This window comes from Polyodon spathula, chromosome 7, assembly GCF_017654505.1.
Source record: "Polyodon spathula isolate WHYD16114869_AA chromosome 7, ASM1765450v1, whole genome shotgun sequence".
In the NCBI taxonomy this organism is placed as follows: domain Eukaryota; kingdom Metazoa; phylum Chordata; class Actinopteri; order Acipenseriformes; family Polyodontidae; genus Polyodon; species Polyodon spathula.
The window spans coordinates 59,319,458-59,336,744 of record NC_054540.1 but is presented as its reverse complement, the minus strand read 5'-3'; the positions used below and the strand labels follow the sequence as shown (position 1 = coordinate 59,336,744).

Here is a 17,287-nt window from a genome sequence, read left to right as displayed (position 1 = left end):
CTGCAAAATACATACTTGCATTATAATGAATTAAAACAATTAGAAATAAATTATGTAGGTATACCAGCACTAACCATTGATTGAATGCATAGTAATGTAGTAGCATATGTTTCAGCACAATATCTGCTTTGAAATTTTAAAAAAGGACTTTGGCATGGTGTCCGTCCAGCATTCATACAGCAGCTGCTACATACAGTGCACCAGCAGGTGTGCAGGCATGAGTCTTTAGGTAAACCGCAATGCATTTAAACCAGCTTTCATTTTGGGCTTCTCTAAAAACAAAACAAAAAAAATACTTACAAAAACGCTTTCTAAATCACATGCATTTATTCTTTACAAATTTCATGAATACAAAAAAAGATACACAAACATACATATTTAAACACTAGAAGACAGAAACCACCCATTGCGATTCAAAGGCTCGCTGCTGGGAATTGTAACTTGCACGAGCAACATCACACTGCCACTTTCACCCAACTATTTGAACATTAACTGAAGCACTGGAATGTCAGTCATTTTCCCCTGGAATGGAGAAATTGGTATAGCGCTCTTTAAAAAGGCAGGCGGTCTTTTAATTGAGATGCATCTACATGGATGAAGCATCTGTTGCGGGAGGCTGTTAGTGTTCAAAGACGTCTTTGGATTTTATTTTTCCAGATAGCTCCTGAACCTCTGCACCACACTGGCGTACTCAGTGATGTTGTACAGGTTCTTGTCCTGGTTTGGGTCGGTGGCGACGAAGTACAGCTCCCCAGCGTGCACGTCCTGGAAGTGGGCTCTGAAGGTGGCCGGGTCGAAGCCCACCCACTCGGTGTAGCGGTAGTCGCAGGAGCGGATGGAGTAGCCCATGACGCGGATGTCTCTGAGGAGAGGTAGGTCCGAGTCTTGCTGGGGCAGGTCCGCGGGTCTCGGGTACTGGCTGTAAGCAATGGCCTCGGCGTTTGTCTTCAGCTCGTTGGAGCCGAAGGTGCCCCCCAGGCTGAAGCCCTCTGTGCACAGTTCCACGTGGAAGGAATGGTCTGGGCAGGGGGGAGGCACGGTCAACCCTGCCAGCTCAGACACTGTGGAGAACAGGTCAACCAGCTCCACGACTTCCCTGACCACAGTGCCTGCGCCAGAAGAGGAGCGAAATCAACAGGAAGACTATTTTCAGAGAACAGCCCAGCTGTGAGACTAGGAAAATGCAACATGCCTAATAATAATAATAATAATAATAATAACGTTTGAAGTGAATTCACACTGTTTTTAAAGCAAAATAAGTTGCTGTTTTACCTTTAGAGGCTGTGTCTGGTGTGTGCTGAAAGGGGTCTAGGAAAGGGAAGGTCTTGTCCCCGGGTTTAGGGATGGGCGCGGTCGTTCCAGGCACGTAGATTATTAACGGCACACGCAAAGCTATATCGAAGTTACTGTACTTGGCCCACTCCCCATGCTCACCCAGAGACCATCCTGCAACACGCAAATCCACATTTAAAACAAAGTGAATAGGAGGAATTCACTGCAGGAAACAGCACCACCTTGTGGTTAAAATACAAATATTCTCATAAAAAAATACAATAGGATGCATTTATTTCCCTTCTTCGAGGAAATATATAAAAACAGATATGAAGAACAAAAAACATAACAGTATAAAATTAGCACTAAAAAGTAATAAATAAAATTATGTACTGCTTTCTTAAAATAAGCCTTTGCTGTTGCTTTCTTTACATGTCCAGACCAGTGCACTGACCGTGATCGGAGGTGAACACTACAATCGTCTCGTTGGCCAGGCCCAAATCATCCAGAGCGCTGAGGAGCTGCCCAGCCTGGGTGTCCAGGTAGGAGACTGCAGCAAAATAACTCTGCCGGATCTGCAGCTGGGGGTGGAAACAACACACTGCATTAATAAAACCCTGGGTGTGCACGTATTACAACGCACTGCATTAATAAAACCCTGGGTGTGCACGTATTACAACACACTGCATTAATAAAACCCTGGGTGTGCACGTATTACAACACACTGCATTAATAAAACCCTGGGTGTGCACGTATTACAACACACTGCATTAATAAAACCCTGGGTGTGCACGTATTACAACACACTGCACACTGCATTAATAAAACCCTGGGTGTGCACGTATTACAACACACTGCATTAATAAAACCCTGGGAGTGCACGTATTACAACCCAACACACTGCATTAATAAAACCCTGGGTGTGCACGTATTACAACACACTGCATTACCCTGGGTGTGCACGTATTACAACCACTGCATTAATAAAACCCTGGGTGTGCACGTATTACAACACACTGCATTAATAAAACCCTGGGTGTGCACGTATTACAACACACTGCATTAATAAAACCCTGGGTGTGCACGTATTACAACACACTGCATTAATAAAACCCTGGGTGTGCACGTATTACAACACACTGCATTAATAAAACCCTGGGAGTGCACGTATTACAACACACTGCATTAATAAAACCATGGGTGTGCACGTATTACAACACACTGCATTAATAAAACCCTGGGAGTGCACGTATTACAACCCAACACACTGCATATTACAACACACTGCATTAATAAAACCCTGGGTGTGCACGTATTACAACACACTGCATTAATAAAACCCTGGGAGTGCACGTATTACAACCCAACACACTGCATTAATAAAACCCTGGGTGTGCACGTATTACAACACACTGCATTAATAAAACCCTGGGTGTGCACTGTATTACAACAACACACTGCATTAATAAAACCCTGGGTGTGCACGTATTACAACAACACACTGCATTAATAAAACCCTGGGTGTGCACGCACGCATTAATAAAATGTGCACGTAACAACACACTGCATTAATAAAACCCTGGGTGTGCACGTATTACAACACACTGCATTAATAAAACCCTGGGTGTGCACGTATTACAACACACTGCATTAATAAAACCCTGGGTGTGCACGTATTACAACACACTGCATTAATAAAACCCTGGGTGTGCACGTATTACAACACACTGCATTAATAAAACCCTGGGAGTGCACGTATTATGGGTGTGCACGTATTACAACACACTGCATTAATAAAACCCTGGGAGTGCATGTAACCCAACACACTGCATTAATAAAACCCTGGGTGTGCACGTATTACAACACACTGCATTAATAAAACCCTGGGTGTGCACGTATTACAACACACTGCATTAATAAAACCCTGGGAGTGCACGTATTACAACACACTGCATTAATAAAACCCTGGGAGTGCACGTATTACAACACACTGCATTAATAAAACCCTGGGAGTGCACGTATTACAACACACTGCATTAATAAAACCATGGGTGTGCACGTATTACAACACACTGCATTAATAAAACCCTGGGAGTGCATGTATTACAACACACTGCATTAATAAAACCCTGGGTGTGCACGTATTACAACACACTGCATTAATAAAACCCTGGGTGTGCACGTATTACAACACACTGCATTAATAAAACCCTGGGTGTGCACGTATTACAACACACTGCATTAATAAAACCCTGGGTGTGCACGTATTACAACACACTGCATTAATAAAACCCTGGGAGTGCACGTAACCCAACACACTGCATTAATAAAACCATGGGTGTGCACGTATTACAACACACTGCATTAATAAAACCCTGGGAGTGCATGTATTACAACCCAACACACTGCATTAATAAAACCCTGGGTGTGCACGTATTACAACACACTGCATTAATAAAACCCTGGGTGTGCATGTATTACAACACACTGCATTAATAAAACCCTGGGTGTGCACGTATTACAACACACTGCATTAATAAAACCCTGGGTGTGCACGTATTACAACACACTGCATTAATAAAACCCTGGGTGTGCACGTATTACAACACACTGCATTAATAAAACCCTGGGTGTGCACGTATTACAACACACTGCATTAATAAAACCCTGGGTGTGCACGTATTACAACACACTGCATTAATAAAACCCTGGGTGTGCATGTATTACAACACACTGAATTAATAAAACCCTGGACATCCATCGATTAGATTCAAAGAGAACCCTTTTTCCATCCCTGCCAGCACACACACACTTACCTGGAAGTCCCGAGGGATCGGTCCATAGGGAAAGCTGACATTCAATGCCTGAACATCTTCCCTCTTCCTGATATCAGTCCATGGATTGTAGGCCACCGTAGGCATTCCTTTGGGGATTTCAGGGTCCGGTGCCAGGGTCATGTTTTCCAAGGGGTACAGCTTTAAGAATTCCTGGTGAGGTGGAGGGGATACATATACTGGGGACGCCAAGTGTAGAGGTGTACAAATACTGAGCTCACTATTTCTCTACTGACTTACACACCATAAAATCATAAACTATAGAACAAAGAATTACTTAAGGGCCCTTACACAGTGTACAACAGGACAATTTATTGTCAACATGGTCTAACCTGATTTGTGAATTATCGAATTGTGAAATACCAAAGGAGCACTGTTTATTAATAAGAAGAAGAAAAAGAAGAACCTCAACACTAAATGTAACTTCCCACCAAAAACAACCCCCCCCCCCCCCCTCCCCCTCCCCCCCCCCCCCCCCCCCCTCCCCCCCCTTCTTCTGGGGGTGGTGTTTCATTCTTAATTATCAGCAGCTAGAACTGTTTACTCTCCTCCCCGATTGTGGAATGGATCTTTTCATCACCGATGCATTTCACAAGATTTGTCAGCAGGCAGAGCATTCCTACTGGATAGGATAGAGTTTTTGTCCAGTTCTATGCAAACGGAGGGTGATGGGTCTGGGTCAGTTCACCAGAGTGCCAGTCCAGTGGCCAGTGAATTACCTGAGGATATCTGAATGGGATGTGGGGTTTGTGATACCCCACAGCCAGGAAGAAGGGGTGGCTTTCATCTTTCATAGACTTCAGTAAACGGACTGCCTCCTCTGTACTCTGCATGTCTGGCAAGGTACCTTCAGGCATTTCTGAGACGTCCACTGGACACAAGAGGTTGGCATGTAGTTTACCATCCTTGCCTTTGCAAACCTGGGGAAAAAAATTATAATGTACCATTTAAACTGGGTGTTCAACTCAAAAAAACAACACTGCTTGACTACAGCTGACTCCTTCAAATAGTCATGTTTTGCAATTATTTTGTGATATAGGAAACCAGATCACCAAACATTACAGGTACAAGGAAGGAAGCCCTTGGGAAATGAAGTGCAAAATAGATCTTTATTTAAAAAAAAAAAAGGACTGCCAAGAGAAAGACAAAGCAAATCCAGTGAAGTCTGTGTCAGAAGTATTTTTTTTAAGTGTGTACATTTCTATAAAACCTTAAACAATGCCTGGCAGGAACACAATTCTTGCTATAGGACAAAGAATCTCCACACGTAGTTCATTGCATTACCACTGCCTCATGAATGGGCCCTGTCACTGTACCCGACTTAAAAGCAGCGTGTCACCGCAGAGATGACTAGATACTGACCTTCTTTTTCTCATACTCAAAAGAAGAAGGATGGTATGGAGGAGTAGACCAACTATAGGGATAATCATCAGAGTGATTGGAAGCAATGCCTGAAAACAAACAAACACGCATTATTTTACAAATGCAATCTATATCACTTTATTTTTCTTCAGTTTATCTGTTTGGTTCTTTTGGATACATGCTTTCCACATGACTCACTGCTATCCTGTATAGCCACCCAGCAGAATCACATTCTTCACAGTATAAAAACACAGGGGTTTAGGACAAGGAGGATTTAAACAGACCCCATCCATCCATCCATCTAGCTATCTATTTTTTATATATATTCAAGCCACTAGGTGTCACACATGGCAGCTTAATCTATTTATTTTACATGTTAAAGGTGGGATCCAAGCCTGTAAATATTACTTAACTGAATGGCATTTTGAGCCATTCCAGTTTACTTCTCCAAGTTCCTGTACCCATCCTTGTTAGCGCCAGCCAGCACAGAGAATCCTGGCCCCTACCTGGATGGAAGACTTTCCCCACAGACATGGTGATGTAGCCGCTGGATTTGAAATGCTGTGGAAGGGTGGTATAATTCCCAGCATGCTCTCTCCAGTAGGAACCAAAGTCATAGAGCCTGGTGGTGTCGGGCCTGCGACCTGTTAGAAACGACGTCCTGCTCGGGGCGCACACAGCTTGCTTTAGGGGAAGAAAAATAAATAAATACAAAAGTTACTCAAATCACTAGCAATCCAGGAGCCAAACCCCAAACTGGGTTCACTGCGTTTAACACAGAGCTTCCCAAACCTGGTCCTCGGGACCCCAGTGTCTTCTGGTTTCCATTCCAACTAGCTCTCAATTACTTAACTAAACCCTAATTTAACTCATCAGTTGCTTACTTTGACCTTTTTAACTGTTCTCAGCTCTAAAAGTTGCAGACTTCAAGTTAGTTCTAAAATAGTATAGTTAACTTGAACATGTTCAACTTTTTAGGAGCTGAAAACAATTAAAAAAGTCAAGGTAAGGTAAAGTAAGGTAAGGTAAGGTCAAGGTAAGCAAATGAGGAGTTTAAGTCAGGGTTTAGTTAAGTAAATGAGAGCTCAGTTGGATTGAAGACCAGAAATCACAGGGATCCCGAGGGCCAGGTTTGGGAAGCCCTGGCTTTTCACAGCAAGAATTAACTGCAAAACATCAAGAGAGATGTCAGGCACAAAGTACATGTTTAACTCTGGGAGACTCATTCTGCACACACTGCTTGTTCACCAGACCATTTAAAAACACACTTACTTGTACAAAGGCGTTGTGGAAAACATTGCTTTTGGAAGCAAGCTGGTCAATGTTCGGTGACTTCACGACTGTGTCACCGAAACACCCCAGGCTAGGCCTCAGGTCATCCGCCACTATCAGGAGCACGTTCAGGGAGCCTGGAGAAAACACAAGGACAATACAGGAGAACATGTAGCTACATTCAAAATAAAATCAGCATTGCATTGGTCAGGACAAGTTACCTTTGAGCAAGATCTATCTAGACAGAGTAGGGGTAGAGGTCAAGGCTGGTAGGTGACTCAATCAAATAAGAAAACATAAGCCTGATACCAGCTCCTGCAAGGGAGCCTGCTCTTTTGTACAGCGGTACATGCTTCAGAGCGGGAGGTCCCGGGTTCGCGCCCCACCTCCGCCTGTGCGAAACCCCTGCCTGTGGGATCTGTGGTTTGCCACATTAGGGCATTATTTCTAACAAGCTCAGGTGTGCCTTACACCACATGTTATCATAGCAGAGTGGGATAGTCGTCCATTAAAGAAGAAAGCTACATTCTGTAAAGGTGAATGTCAAAGCTTACATGTTTAAACCCTCTGTGGCGCCCTGGTTCCGGTACATAGGATTGAGATGCCGGTGTGCAATGTTATTGCCCGATTTCTAGTCTAAGGATTACTGATGTTTTTACGTGTGTGTGTGTTTTGTTTACCTTTCTCTTGCAGCCCGTTGAGCACTCGAGGTCGGCTGGCTGGCACTGACGGGTCATTGCAGAGACAGGGGAACGCACCGACGCAAGCGTACCAAATCAAAAACACCAGCATAACAGCAAAACCAAGCCTGGCTCAGTCACACGCCTTCCAGTCGGGACTTTCACACACTGCCTACAAACTCATAAACTGTCCCGCATTCATTTCTTTCAGGTTTTTTGTTGTTTTTGTTTTAAACTGAGCAGACAAACTCCCAAACTGTAACTAAACGCTCCACTCCTATTATTTTCACTCGGTTCCTGGCTCGCTTAACTGCTCCTCCCGCTCGACGCTTATTGGCTTATTTTTGATCACATGACGTTCCTTTAAACTTATTTTTGAGGCGATGGTTTCTTAATTAAATTACAAAACAACGTCAGTTGTTTTTACCTTCATATCCTGACTGAACCCGATTCTGTTTATTTCAAACTGACATCGTTGATCCTAATAGCATTTAATTCTTGAGTCGCCTAGTTTATCGTTGTTTATTTTGCCCCACAAGCCCGGCTCAGCAAGCAGAAATGAATCCAAACCATTTTATAATAGCATGATACAAAAGGGAAGTGATGCCTGTTGACGTTAATCTTACCAACACATGACTGGGTGGGGTTTGGGGAGTTCCAGGTTTATAAGTTACAATTTGTATGTAAAGAACGGGTGTCCTGCCAGACTTGGTTACTGTTCCTGAGGCAAGCTGATTGGTATGTATACATATTGTTTATAATGTTGCTTTAGAAACAGGATCATCATTACTGTATACACCTGGCTGGTTCATAATCTCCAAATGCAAGTACAGACACAGCTAATTTTAAGTGCTCCTGGCGACCTGATTGATCAGACTCTACAGTATACTGCAAATGAAAATAACGGGCTTAATTTTGTTACGGCATCCCGAATGGTTTCAGCTTAAGATAGCTTTTGAACACGAACTGGATGCAGACTGAATGCAGAATGTGGTCATCCAGCAATAGAATTTCAATCCTTGTAAAACCTTTTTCAAAGTTTTTTTTTTTTTAATTATTATTCTTGCCAAACACTTTCCTAACTAAATGAGCATTGCTGTGCTGATCATGCAGGACAAGGCCTTTGTTAGTATTGCATTGTGTGGTAAAAAATTCAGAACCAGGCCTTGCTGCAAACACATGCTCCAGTCCAGGGGCTGTGGAAGCCTTTGGAAATCTAGGTAGCCACTTGAGCTGGTAAAATCTGATCATCGCATTGCAGAAGCCTCTGGCAATATGAACCATTATTGTTGCAACACCTGTATGAAATTAGCCCATTCGCAGGATCCAGTGGCAATACTAACCATCACTGTTACAACACCTGTATAAATTGGAAGGCACTGCAGACTGAGGAAGGGAACCCCACACGACAGCATGAGCATGGGTGAGTGCACATTGTACAATGCCATCAGGGGCAGGGAAGATACAAGGACACTTGTATCATTTTATTAAAGGACAGTGACTTGATGCTGAGCTTATTGTCGTAAGCAATGTCAAAACTGAGCAATGCAGAGCAATTGTATGAAAGCCAGTGTATTTCAGCAGAAAAGGGGAAAAAACTACATTATCAGACTCCCTAGTTTAGCTGTTTTTATTCACAACAAGAAAGCTGGTAAAGCTACAAAATTGTAAATAAACTTTGAAGTGCTCCTACACTGCTTCTTGTTAGAAGATTTACTGTATGGGGTGTTTTCATTATCACACCTGTATGATTTACTGTATGGGGTGTTTTTTGTTATCACACCTGTATGATTTATTCTATGGGGTGTTTTCACTATCACACCTGTATGATTTATTCTATGGGGTGTTTTCATTATCACACCTGTATGATTTATTCTATGGGGTGTTTTCATTATCACACCTGTATGATTTACTGTATGGGGTGTTTTTGTTATCACACCTGTATGATTTATTCTATGGGGTGTTTTCACTATCACACCTGTATGATTTATTCTATGGGGTGTTTTCATTATCACACCTGTATGATTTGCTCTATGGGGTGTTTTCATTATCACACCTGTATGATTCATTCTATGGGGTGTTTTCATTATCACACCTGTATGATTTATTCTATGGGGTGTTTTCATTATCACACCTGTATGATTTATTCTATGGGGTGTTTTCATTATCACACCTGTATGATTTATTCTATGGGGTGTTTTCATTATCACACCTGTATGATTTGCTCTATGGGGTGTTTTCATTATCACACCTGTATGATTTATTCTATGGGGTGTTTTCATTATCACACCTGTATGATTTGCTCTATGGGGTGTTTTCATTATCACACCTGTATGATTATCACACATTATCACACTTGGTGCAACATAATTCACAGTAACTGTATTAAAGTGTATTTCAGCAGAAAAGGTGGGGAAAGACTATGCAAGTTCAACAGGTTTTTTCACAACAAGAAAACATATCTTGGTATGCTACAAAACAGTGAATAAAGTCTTAAGTGGTTGTACGTTTTGTATTTAGAGAAGTTCTAAACAAGGAATTAAATAATAAAACAAGGAAGTACTGTAACATTGTCTTTCAATTGTTTCCAATTCCAAACGGGTTCCTGTTGTAATCTTCTCCTGCGTGTAGTAATGTATATACAGCTTTCATGTTGTGTGTGTGTGTAAGTATGTTACTGTTGTATTGATACAGTACATCAAATGCTCTCCAGTAGTTCTGACACTGTGTTTTTCTATAAAGCTTGTATTTATGGAGATGTTATGAAGATCGACACTACTGGTGCATCAGAGAAAACAGCAAAACAGGACAAACTCACAGTGCAAGGTGGGTCTACACCACAGCAGGAACACGCACTTCAACTGAATACAATCAAGCATATGTGAGGAGTCTAGGGGACCCACTGCATCATTAACAATTACATTACCTTATAATAATGAAAGGTTCAATAACAAACCCTTTCTGTGTAGAATTAATTTGATATTAAGTTCATTTTTTTTTTTAATTTAAGGGACTTCCAGATACCTATCATTGATCTGTATGTTACAGTAAAATCTATAAAAGGAGACTATATATGTCAATGTTCAACCAATTAAAACAAGAGCTCTGAGAGCGTTTTTGTTATACACACCTACATTACTTTAAAAAGCTTGTGGCTGTAGAAACTCTCTTCAGGGATGCATGGAAGCTCCCTGCTGATCCTAAGGAGTCTGTGTCTGGAACACTACTCACACCCTGACTCTCACCTGGGCTCAGGTGGGACTGGCTGTGTCTGGATCACTCCACACACCCTGACTCTCACCTGGGCTCAGGTGGGACTGGCTGTGTCTAGATCACTCCACACACCCTGACTCTCACCTGGGCTCAGGTGGGACTGGCTGTGTCTGGATCACTCCACACACCCTGACTCTCACCTGGGCTCAGGTGGGACTGGCTGTGTCTGGATCACTCCACACACCCTGACTCTCACCTGGGCTCAGGTGGGACTGGCTGTGTCTGGATCACTCCACACACCCTGACTCTCACCTGGGCTCAGGTGGGACTGGCTGTGTCTGGATCACTGCACACACCCTGACTCTCACCTGGGCTCAGGTGGGACTGGCTGTGTCTGGATCACTCCACACACCCTGACTCTCACCTGGGCTCAGGTGGGACTGGCTGTGTCTGGATCACGCCACACACCCTGACTCTCACCTGGGCTCAGGTGGGACTGGCTGTGTCTGGATCACTGCACACACCCTGATTCTCACCTTGGTGGGTTGGGTTTCCAAAGCGTGCTGCTACACTCCCAGGCTGTGTGATGTACTGCAATTTACTGCAATTATTATTTCCTATGCAAAGAAAATCACACCTTACATGACTTAGCTAGTGAGGTGTTCAACTTGAAAAGAAAGGCTTAAAATATGAGGCCAGGGCTCTTATCAGCTATGCCTGTGCTAAGTCTGCCTGCTGGTTTCACACACCCTGATCAGCACTCATCTTGAAGCAGCTTGTCAAAAGGTTACATTAGGCAGACCCAGGATCAGTGCTAACTGGAAGCTGTGAAACAGTGTCTTTCTTTGTTACTCATATCCTTATGATGTCTCCACCCCAGGAGTGGCTGCTTCTCGTAAGATGGCGGAGCATGACCTCGCCAACATGAACAAGTACAAACAGCTGATCATCAAGGTGGGCCGAGCTCAGCAAATGGACCCGAGCGTCATCGCTGGCATTATCTCCCGTGAGTCACGGGCTGGGACTCAGCTCAAGGACGGCTGGGGAGACCATGGGAATGGTTACGGGCTCATGCAGGTATAGGAAATAAACAGGAGGCTGGTGTAACAGGGCGCAGGCTGGGTGGGAACCAGTGACCCGCACACCGCCAGGGAGTGTCTTAACGACTGCAAAAGAACCGGGCTCGTCTGCATTCGTGGTGTTTATGTCACCGACAGTGGACACAATCAGTAATGGCAGTGTATCACACAACAGTGGCACTCCATGGTAAGACCACACTGAGAGGGACAGGCCCCTGGCTGCAGATGCAGCTCCACACCAGCCTTCTATAACAACTCATGCTTATTAATCTGGATGACAAACCAAAACCAAGGAGTCAAACTATGGTGGCCAAAGAGTTTTGTTTGTTCTCCCTGTGGGAGATAGATAAGTCTCTGCTAACTGGCCATTATCTCAAAATAGGTTTTTAATGTAATGTTCTCTGAGCCTGTATTACCTGTTGAACTCTAGCGGGGTAACACCAGCATGCTGTATTTGTTGAGTCACTGCCGACAGCCTGTCCCTGCAAGGGAGAGGCCGCAGCCAGCTCCCAATCATCCGCCTGCTAGCAATCGGATCTGTTAAAAACAGGAAGAATCTAATCAATAACCACTGGTTTCCACCAGGTTGACAAAAGACACCACACACCTGCAAAGCCGTGGGACGGTGAGCCGCACCTTACTCAGGGAACCCAGATTCTGATTGGCAAAATCAATGAGATCAAGAAGAAGTTCCCGAGCTGGCCTAAGGAGCACCAGTTCAAAGGTACAGTGTACCTGCCTCACAGGACAGACCTTCCCACAGTAAAACCATAGCAAAGTGAAGTAAAGCACTTGGAAAGCATGATACAGGATAGTTAAGCTTTATAAAGGAAAGCAAGGTATGGTAAAGCATATTAATAAACATGGCAAACCAGGGTAAACTATGGGAAATGCAGAGTATAACCAGGGGAAAAGCATGGGGTAAAACTGCAACAATGCAGTGCACAAATAGCATGGTAAAGATATATAAAGAGTCAGCTCAGAGAACAACGTATGGTACAGAATGCTAGTGCAGTGGAGGTCTGGAGAAGCTGTGTGTGGTGTGTTCTTGCTATTAACTCAATCTGCTACCAGATCCTTAGAAAAAGGGCGCAGCTGTTTTTGATTGGCATGGAAGCTGTTCACGATCCTGCTTGCTTCCTCTCTTATCTATATGTGCTGAACACTTCCTTTTTTGAGCAACTCTTTTGCTAGGGTATCTTGAGTACCATTATCATTTTATGGTATTTCATCAATAAAAGACTGCATTTGGTATTGCTGAAAGTAACTTAGTTTAAGTGAACACATTGCCTATGCTGGCTTCTGACGAGTTTTAAAAAACACTTGTTTTATTATTACTGCTGATTGTATTGATTCAGATAAAATGAGGTGCTGCATCTGGAGTCAGCAAAAGCATTGAGAAGCTTTTAGCGCAAGCCCATGAGAACCAGTACCAGTAAACCAGTACCAATGCTATGGTAACTTAAATAAAAGGGTAATCGGAAACAAAGCTGAAATCCAGTCTGGTCAAGGTTACTTGATGTATTAACAGACTGCATGTATTTCAGGAGGAATATCAGCCTACAACGCTGGAGCAGGAAACGTCCGCAGCTATGATAGGATGGACATCGGCACCACTGGGGACGACTATGCCAATGACGTTGTTGCCAGAGCCCAATGGTTTAAAACAAATGGATACTAAAATAAATAGAAAAGGAGCCCCGTGCAGCACACCCTCCTGTTCTGAGTGCATCTCCTCAAACCTCTTCATTCAGCCTTGCCATTGAAGGGGTGTGTACTTTCACACTGTTATATTCAATGATCATAGTGTATCTTCTCTTTTCTAAGTAGGAAAGACTACAATAGTCATTAATGTAGCCTTGCCATTGAAGGGGTGTGTACTTTCACACTGTTATATTCAATGATCATAGTGTATCTTCTCTTTTCTAAGTAGGAAAGACTACAATAGTCATTAATGTAGCCTTGCCATTGAAGGGGTGTGTACTTTCACACTGTTATATTCAATGATCATAGTGTATCTTCTCTTTTCTAAGTAGGAAAGGCTACAATATTCATTAATTTAGCCTTGCCATTAAAGGGGTGTGTACTTTCACAATGTTATATTCAATCATTTCTGTGCTTCTCTTTTCTAAGTAAAAAAGACTACACATACAGATCCTTGTCTCTTGTTTTCTTACACATGAAACTTAGCATTAGCAACATTTTCATTGCTCGTCTTGTCATTGGGCAGAAGATCAAAACACTGTAACCCTTTACTGCCCTGGAGATGTTCCCATGCCTGTTTAATGCCTATTTTCTCAATGTCACATATATTGGACACTGGGCAGCAAAGGGTTAAACTGCTGCTTCGTTGTTCCTAATCACTTCCTGTAGCTGTATGTCACATGGTTTGATTGCACCTTGTTTTAAAATTAGGGTCAGAATGCATCAGTGTAACTCACACATCTACACACTGCAAAGAACAAAAACACAAGAACTAGAAATGCTGCCAAAGATATACCATTATAAAACTATGACAGCCACTGCTTCCAGTACCACAAAGAGAAAACATAAAAATACCATTTGGCAGCGCCTAAAATAAGCTTTTAATTAAAGTTATTATTGAGGGTTTTGTTGGAAGACACTCCTCTAATATTCTCTCAGATTCTCCCTACAGTGGAGTCCTAGTATATTATTCTGCGACACCGTAAAGACACCAGCAGATGGCGCCAGTTGTTAAGGATCGCTTACTCGGTGGTACCCATCCCTGTCCAAAAAAAATCATCGGTCAGCTCAAACTTCATTCGCTCAGCGGTGTATGCTTGCTGTTTTTGTTCATGTATGTATTCGCTTGAGGGATGCACGTCTGCAGGGGAATTTTTAACACTATATTCAGGCGAGGATTTTAACTTGTTTTTTGTATTTTTTTGTAATGATATTGAATACCTGTTGTAGGTAAAAACAACAACAACAACAATAAAAAAACAGTCAAAGTCACCCACGAGAAAATCAAATGTAATTAGAAACGTGCAGACCGGCGCATGTCTGTATATGTATCCGTCTGTCTCGCTTAGTCCAGTGTAGCTTTCCTCCTTATAAGGAAAGTGGGTGGTGACGCAGCCTGGGTTCCAATACTCGAGTGTGTCCAACACTGATTACAAAAAAACCCCTCTGATGTCACACTGCTTTGGTGGAAGCAGCAGAATACCTCAAAACAGGCTGATCTGTAAGTAACACGTTTTTTAAACGGGTGCTGTCAGTTACGCTTCTTAAAAATCACTATTTGTTGCCGAAGTGTTTATCATGGACAAAGAGCTCAGTCCGTTTTACTTCCAGAGAGCCGCGTTCTAGCTTGCGTTGCTGTAGAGAGAGCAGCAGCACACATCTGGGGCATCATTTCGAAAAGAAAAAGTTCCAGATGCTCCGTTAGTTTGGGCGCTGGGATACGGATTGGACACGCTGGGTCTGCAGCGCGTCTACACACCTTCATGAAAACAAAGCAGATTTCAGTGCAGACCCCTCGGTGAGGAAGACATCATTTAGATCGCTTCAAGTAAGTACAAGGAAGTTTCTTTGCAATTTATATTTTGCTTGACCTAAACTACTAGTAATATTTTACTGGGGGTTTTTTTTTCCACACTCATTTTAGTTGTTTTGCTGCAGTAGCGGTCTGAAGCAGAATACAGTGATGTAATGCAAAGTTCGTCATTACCACAACAACAGTATTTAACCCATTAAGGTACATATGTGTCCCACAGATAAAGTGGTCCGAACTTTAGTATTTTTTGCAACGAGATACACGACACGAGGTTTAAAATGTGCTGGCAGGCTGGATCTGCTCATCCGAATGGTCAGCTTCCTCGCTCTGATACCAGAGTCGCTCTCAAATGTGTTTTTAAAGAAGAACCCGTTTGAACAACCGCTCAGTTCCTTGTGTGCCTTAAGGGGTTTATTGCTACCCCACAGTGACCTGATTGTTCCTAGTTACTGTGCCCATAATAATGTAGAATACTATAGTGTCCCATAGGAGCAGCCAAAACACTGTAGTATATTATGAATTGCATGTGTGGGACTGCCTGCTTCAAATACAATGCATTTGTAAAAGAAATAAGACCCTGTAAACCAACTGAGATACATCAGCGTGTTTGAAAACAACGCTTCGAGAATGAGGCGGCAGACAAAATCAACCCCCCCCCCCAAAAAAAAAAAAAAAAAAAAACAATGAAAAATGAGTGCAATCAATACAGTGCGGGTGGGGGGACTCTCTGTGTAAAGTGGTCTGTGTTGTTCCCTTTGTTCCTTTAGCACTTAGACACATTACACAGGATCTGCTTTGATTACTTAACAGCTTTTATTGATATTCGCCAGCAGCCCAGCAGAGGAGCTCTTTGTCTTCCACTGGAATCCGCCCTCGCTGCAGAGCAGGCCAGACAAGCTCCAGAGTGTTAGAGAGCCACAAGCTCCAGAGTGTTAGAGCCACAAGCTCCAGAGTGTTAGAGGAGCCACAAGCTCCAGAGTGTTAGAGCCACAAGCTCCAGAGTGTTAGAGGAGCCACAAGCTCCAGAGTGTTCGAGAGCCACAAGCTCCAGAGTGTTAGAGGAGCCACAAGCTCCAGAGTGTTAGAGCCACAAGCTCCAGAGTGTTAGAGAGCCACAAGCTCCAGAGTGTTCGAGAGCCACAAGCTCCAGAGTGTTAGAGAGCCACAAGCTCCAGAGTGTTAGAGGAGCCACAAGCTCCAGAGTGTTCGAGAGCCACAAGCTCCAGAGTGTTAGAGCCACAAGCTCCAGAGTGTTAGAGCCACAAGCTCCAGAGTGTTAGAGCCACAAGCTCCAGAGTGTTCGAGAGCTACAAGCTCCAGATTGTTAAAGCCACAAGCAAGCAGCTGAGCAATGCATTGCAACGGCTCTCAGGCACGCTCCAGTTTTGTTGTTTTTCATTTCGTACCAGTGAAGTGGAATCGCCTCCTTTCAGAACAATAGGAGTTATTATTAAATACTGGGTTAAATTCCCGGCCATTCTTTCCAAATACTGTGTGCATGCTAAACAGGGCTGTGGATTTAAGTCTGCATATCAAAGCATCTTGCTCTCATTAATTCGCACACGTATGCAATCCTTCTGTGCAGTATGTACTGTGTAAAGGGGAAGTATATGTGCAATGCTGAAGTATCAGGTCATGCCAATGAAGAGTACTTGGCTTGAATTAAGACATGGTCATTGTTGCGATGGTGTGCTTGTTAAATTCACATCTTGCATGCTGTATTGTCAGAGTCATTAAGGTTCAGGGTGTAAGCCACAAAAATACCATATTAAACAGACAGCATCAACACAGCAGATACTCTGTCTAACACAGTGTTGGGAGTACAGTACATACAGTCAAGGTCTTCCCGCTGGGACATTACTAAAACTTTGGACTTTAGGGCATTGCCATTTGCCATTACAGGGATAGATGCAGTTTTACAGGGACAGTAGTTTAAAAAAAGGGGTTGTGTGAAGCGATAGCTAATAGGAAATGAAAGCACCCAGACACTCATTCCAGAATCTTTTCCTGTTTATTTGCATCACATTTCTAGCATGAAGGAGGCTCTGTGCGGTGCTG

At 43.2% G+C, this 17,287-nt stretch overlaps 2 protein-coding genes across 3 annotated transcripts; one reads left to right on the top strand and one right to left on the bottom strand.

Annotated features, from left to right (window-relative positions):
* Positions 1-308: 308 nt before the first annotated feature.
* ids (iduronate 2-sulfatase) lies at positions 309-7,969 on the bottom strand. Its single transcript, XM_041256199.1, has 9 exons — positions 7,421-7,969; positions 6,741-6,877; positions 5,975-6,152; positions 5,469-5,557; positions 4,826-5,026; positions 4,089-4,259; positions 1,727-1,853; positions 1,273-1,446; positions 309-1,109 (listed from the first exon to the last, which is right to left on the bottom strand). Exons 1-9 carry the CDS (start codon positions 7,530-7,532, stop codon positions 646-648), a joined length of 1,653 nt encoding a protein of 550 aa, XP_041112133.1. The 5' UTR covers positions 7,533-7,969; the 3' UTR covers positions 309-645.
* Positions 7,970-8,074: 105 nt separating this feature from the next.
* LOC121318967 (lysozyme g-like) lies at positions 8,075-13,865 on the top strand. Of its 2 annotated transcripts, XM_041256200.1 has the most exons (6): positions 8,075-8,158; positions 8,744-8,843; positions 10,163-10,246; positions 11,514-11,710; positions 12,298-12,436; positions 13,260-13,865. In XM_041256200.1, the coding sequence occupies exons 2-6, from the start codon at positions 8,834-8,836 to the stop codon at positions 13,391-13,393; spliced, it is 564 nt and encodes a 187-aa protein (XP_041112134.1). In that variant the 5' UTR covers positions 8,075-8,158; positions 8,744-8,833; the 3' UTR covers positions 13,394-13,865. The 2 variants fall into 2 exon arrangements, with proteins under 2 accessions (XP_041112134.1, XP_041112135.1); XM_041256201.1 differs by lacking the exon at positions 8,075-8,158 and having other exon boundaries at positions 8,737-8,843.
* Positions 13,866-17,287: the final 3,422 nt, after the last annotated feature.

Excerpts from the sequence above, each read along its gene's own strand:
- ids (XM_041256199.1), bottom strand. The coding sequence starts at position 7,532 with ATGCTGGTGTTTTTGATTTGGTACGCTTGCGTCGGTGCGTTCCCCTGT. Across the intron at positions 5,558-5,974 it reads GGGGAAAGTCTTCCATCCAG|GCATTGCTTCCAATCACTCT; the intron begins GTAGGGGCCAGG and ends GTTTGTTTTCAG. Across the intron at positions 1,110-1,272 it reads ACCAGACACAGCCTCTAAAG|GCACTGTGGTCAGGGAAGTC; the intron begins GTAAAACAGCAA and ends CTTCTGGCGCAG.
- LOC121318967 (XM_041256200.1), top strand. Across the intron at positions 10,247-11,513 it reads GGACAAACTCACAGTGCAAG|GAGTGGCTGCTTCTCGTAAG; the intron begins GTGGGTCTACAC and ends TCTCCACCCCAG. Across the intron at positions 12,437-13,259 it reads TAAGGAGCACCAGTTCAAAG|GAGGAATATCAGCCTACAAC; the intron begins GTACAGTGTACC and ends CATGTATTTCAG.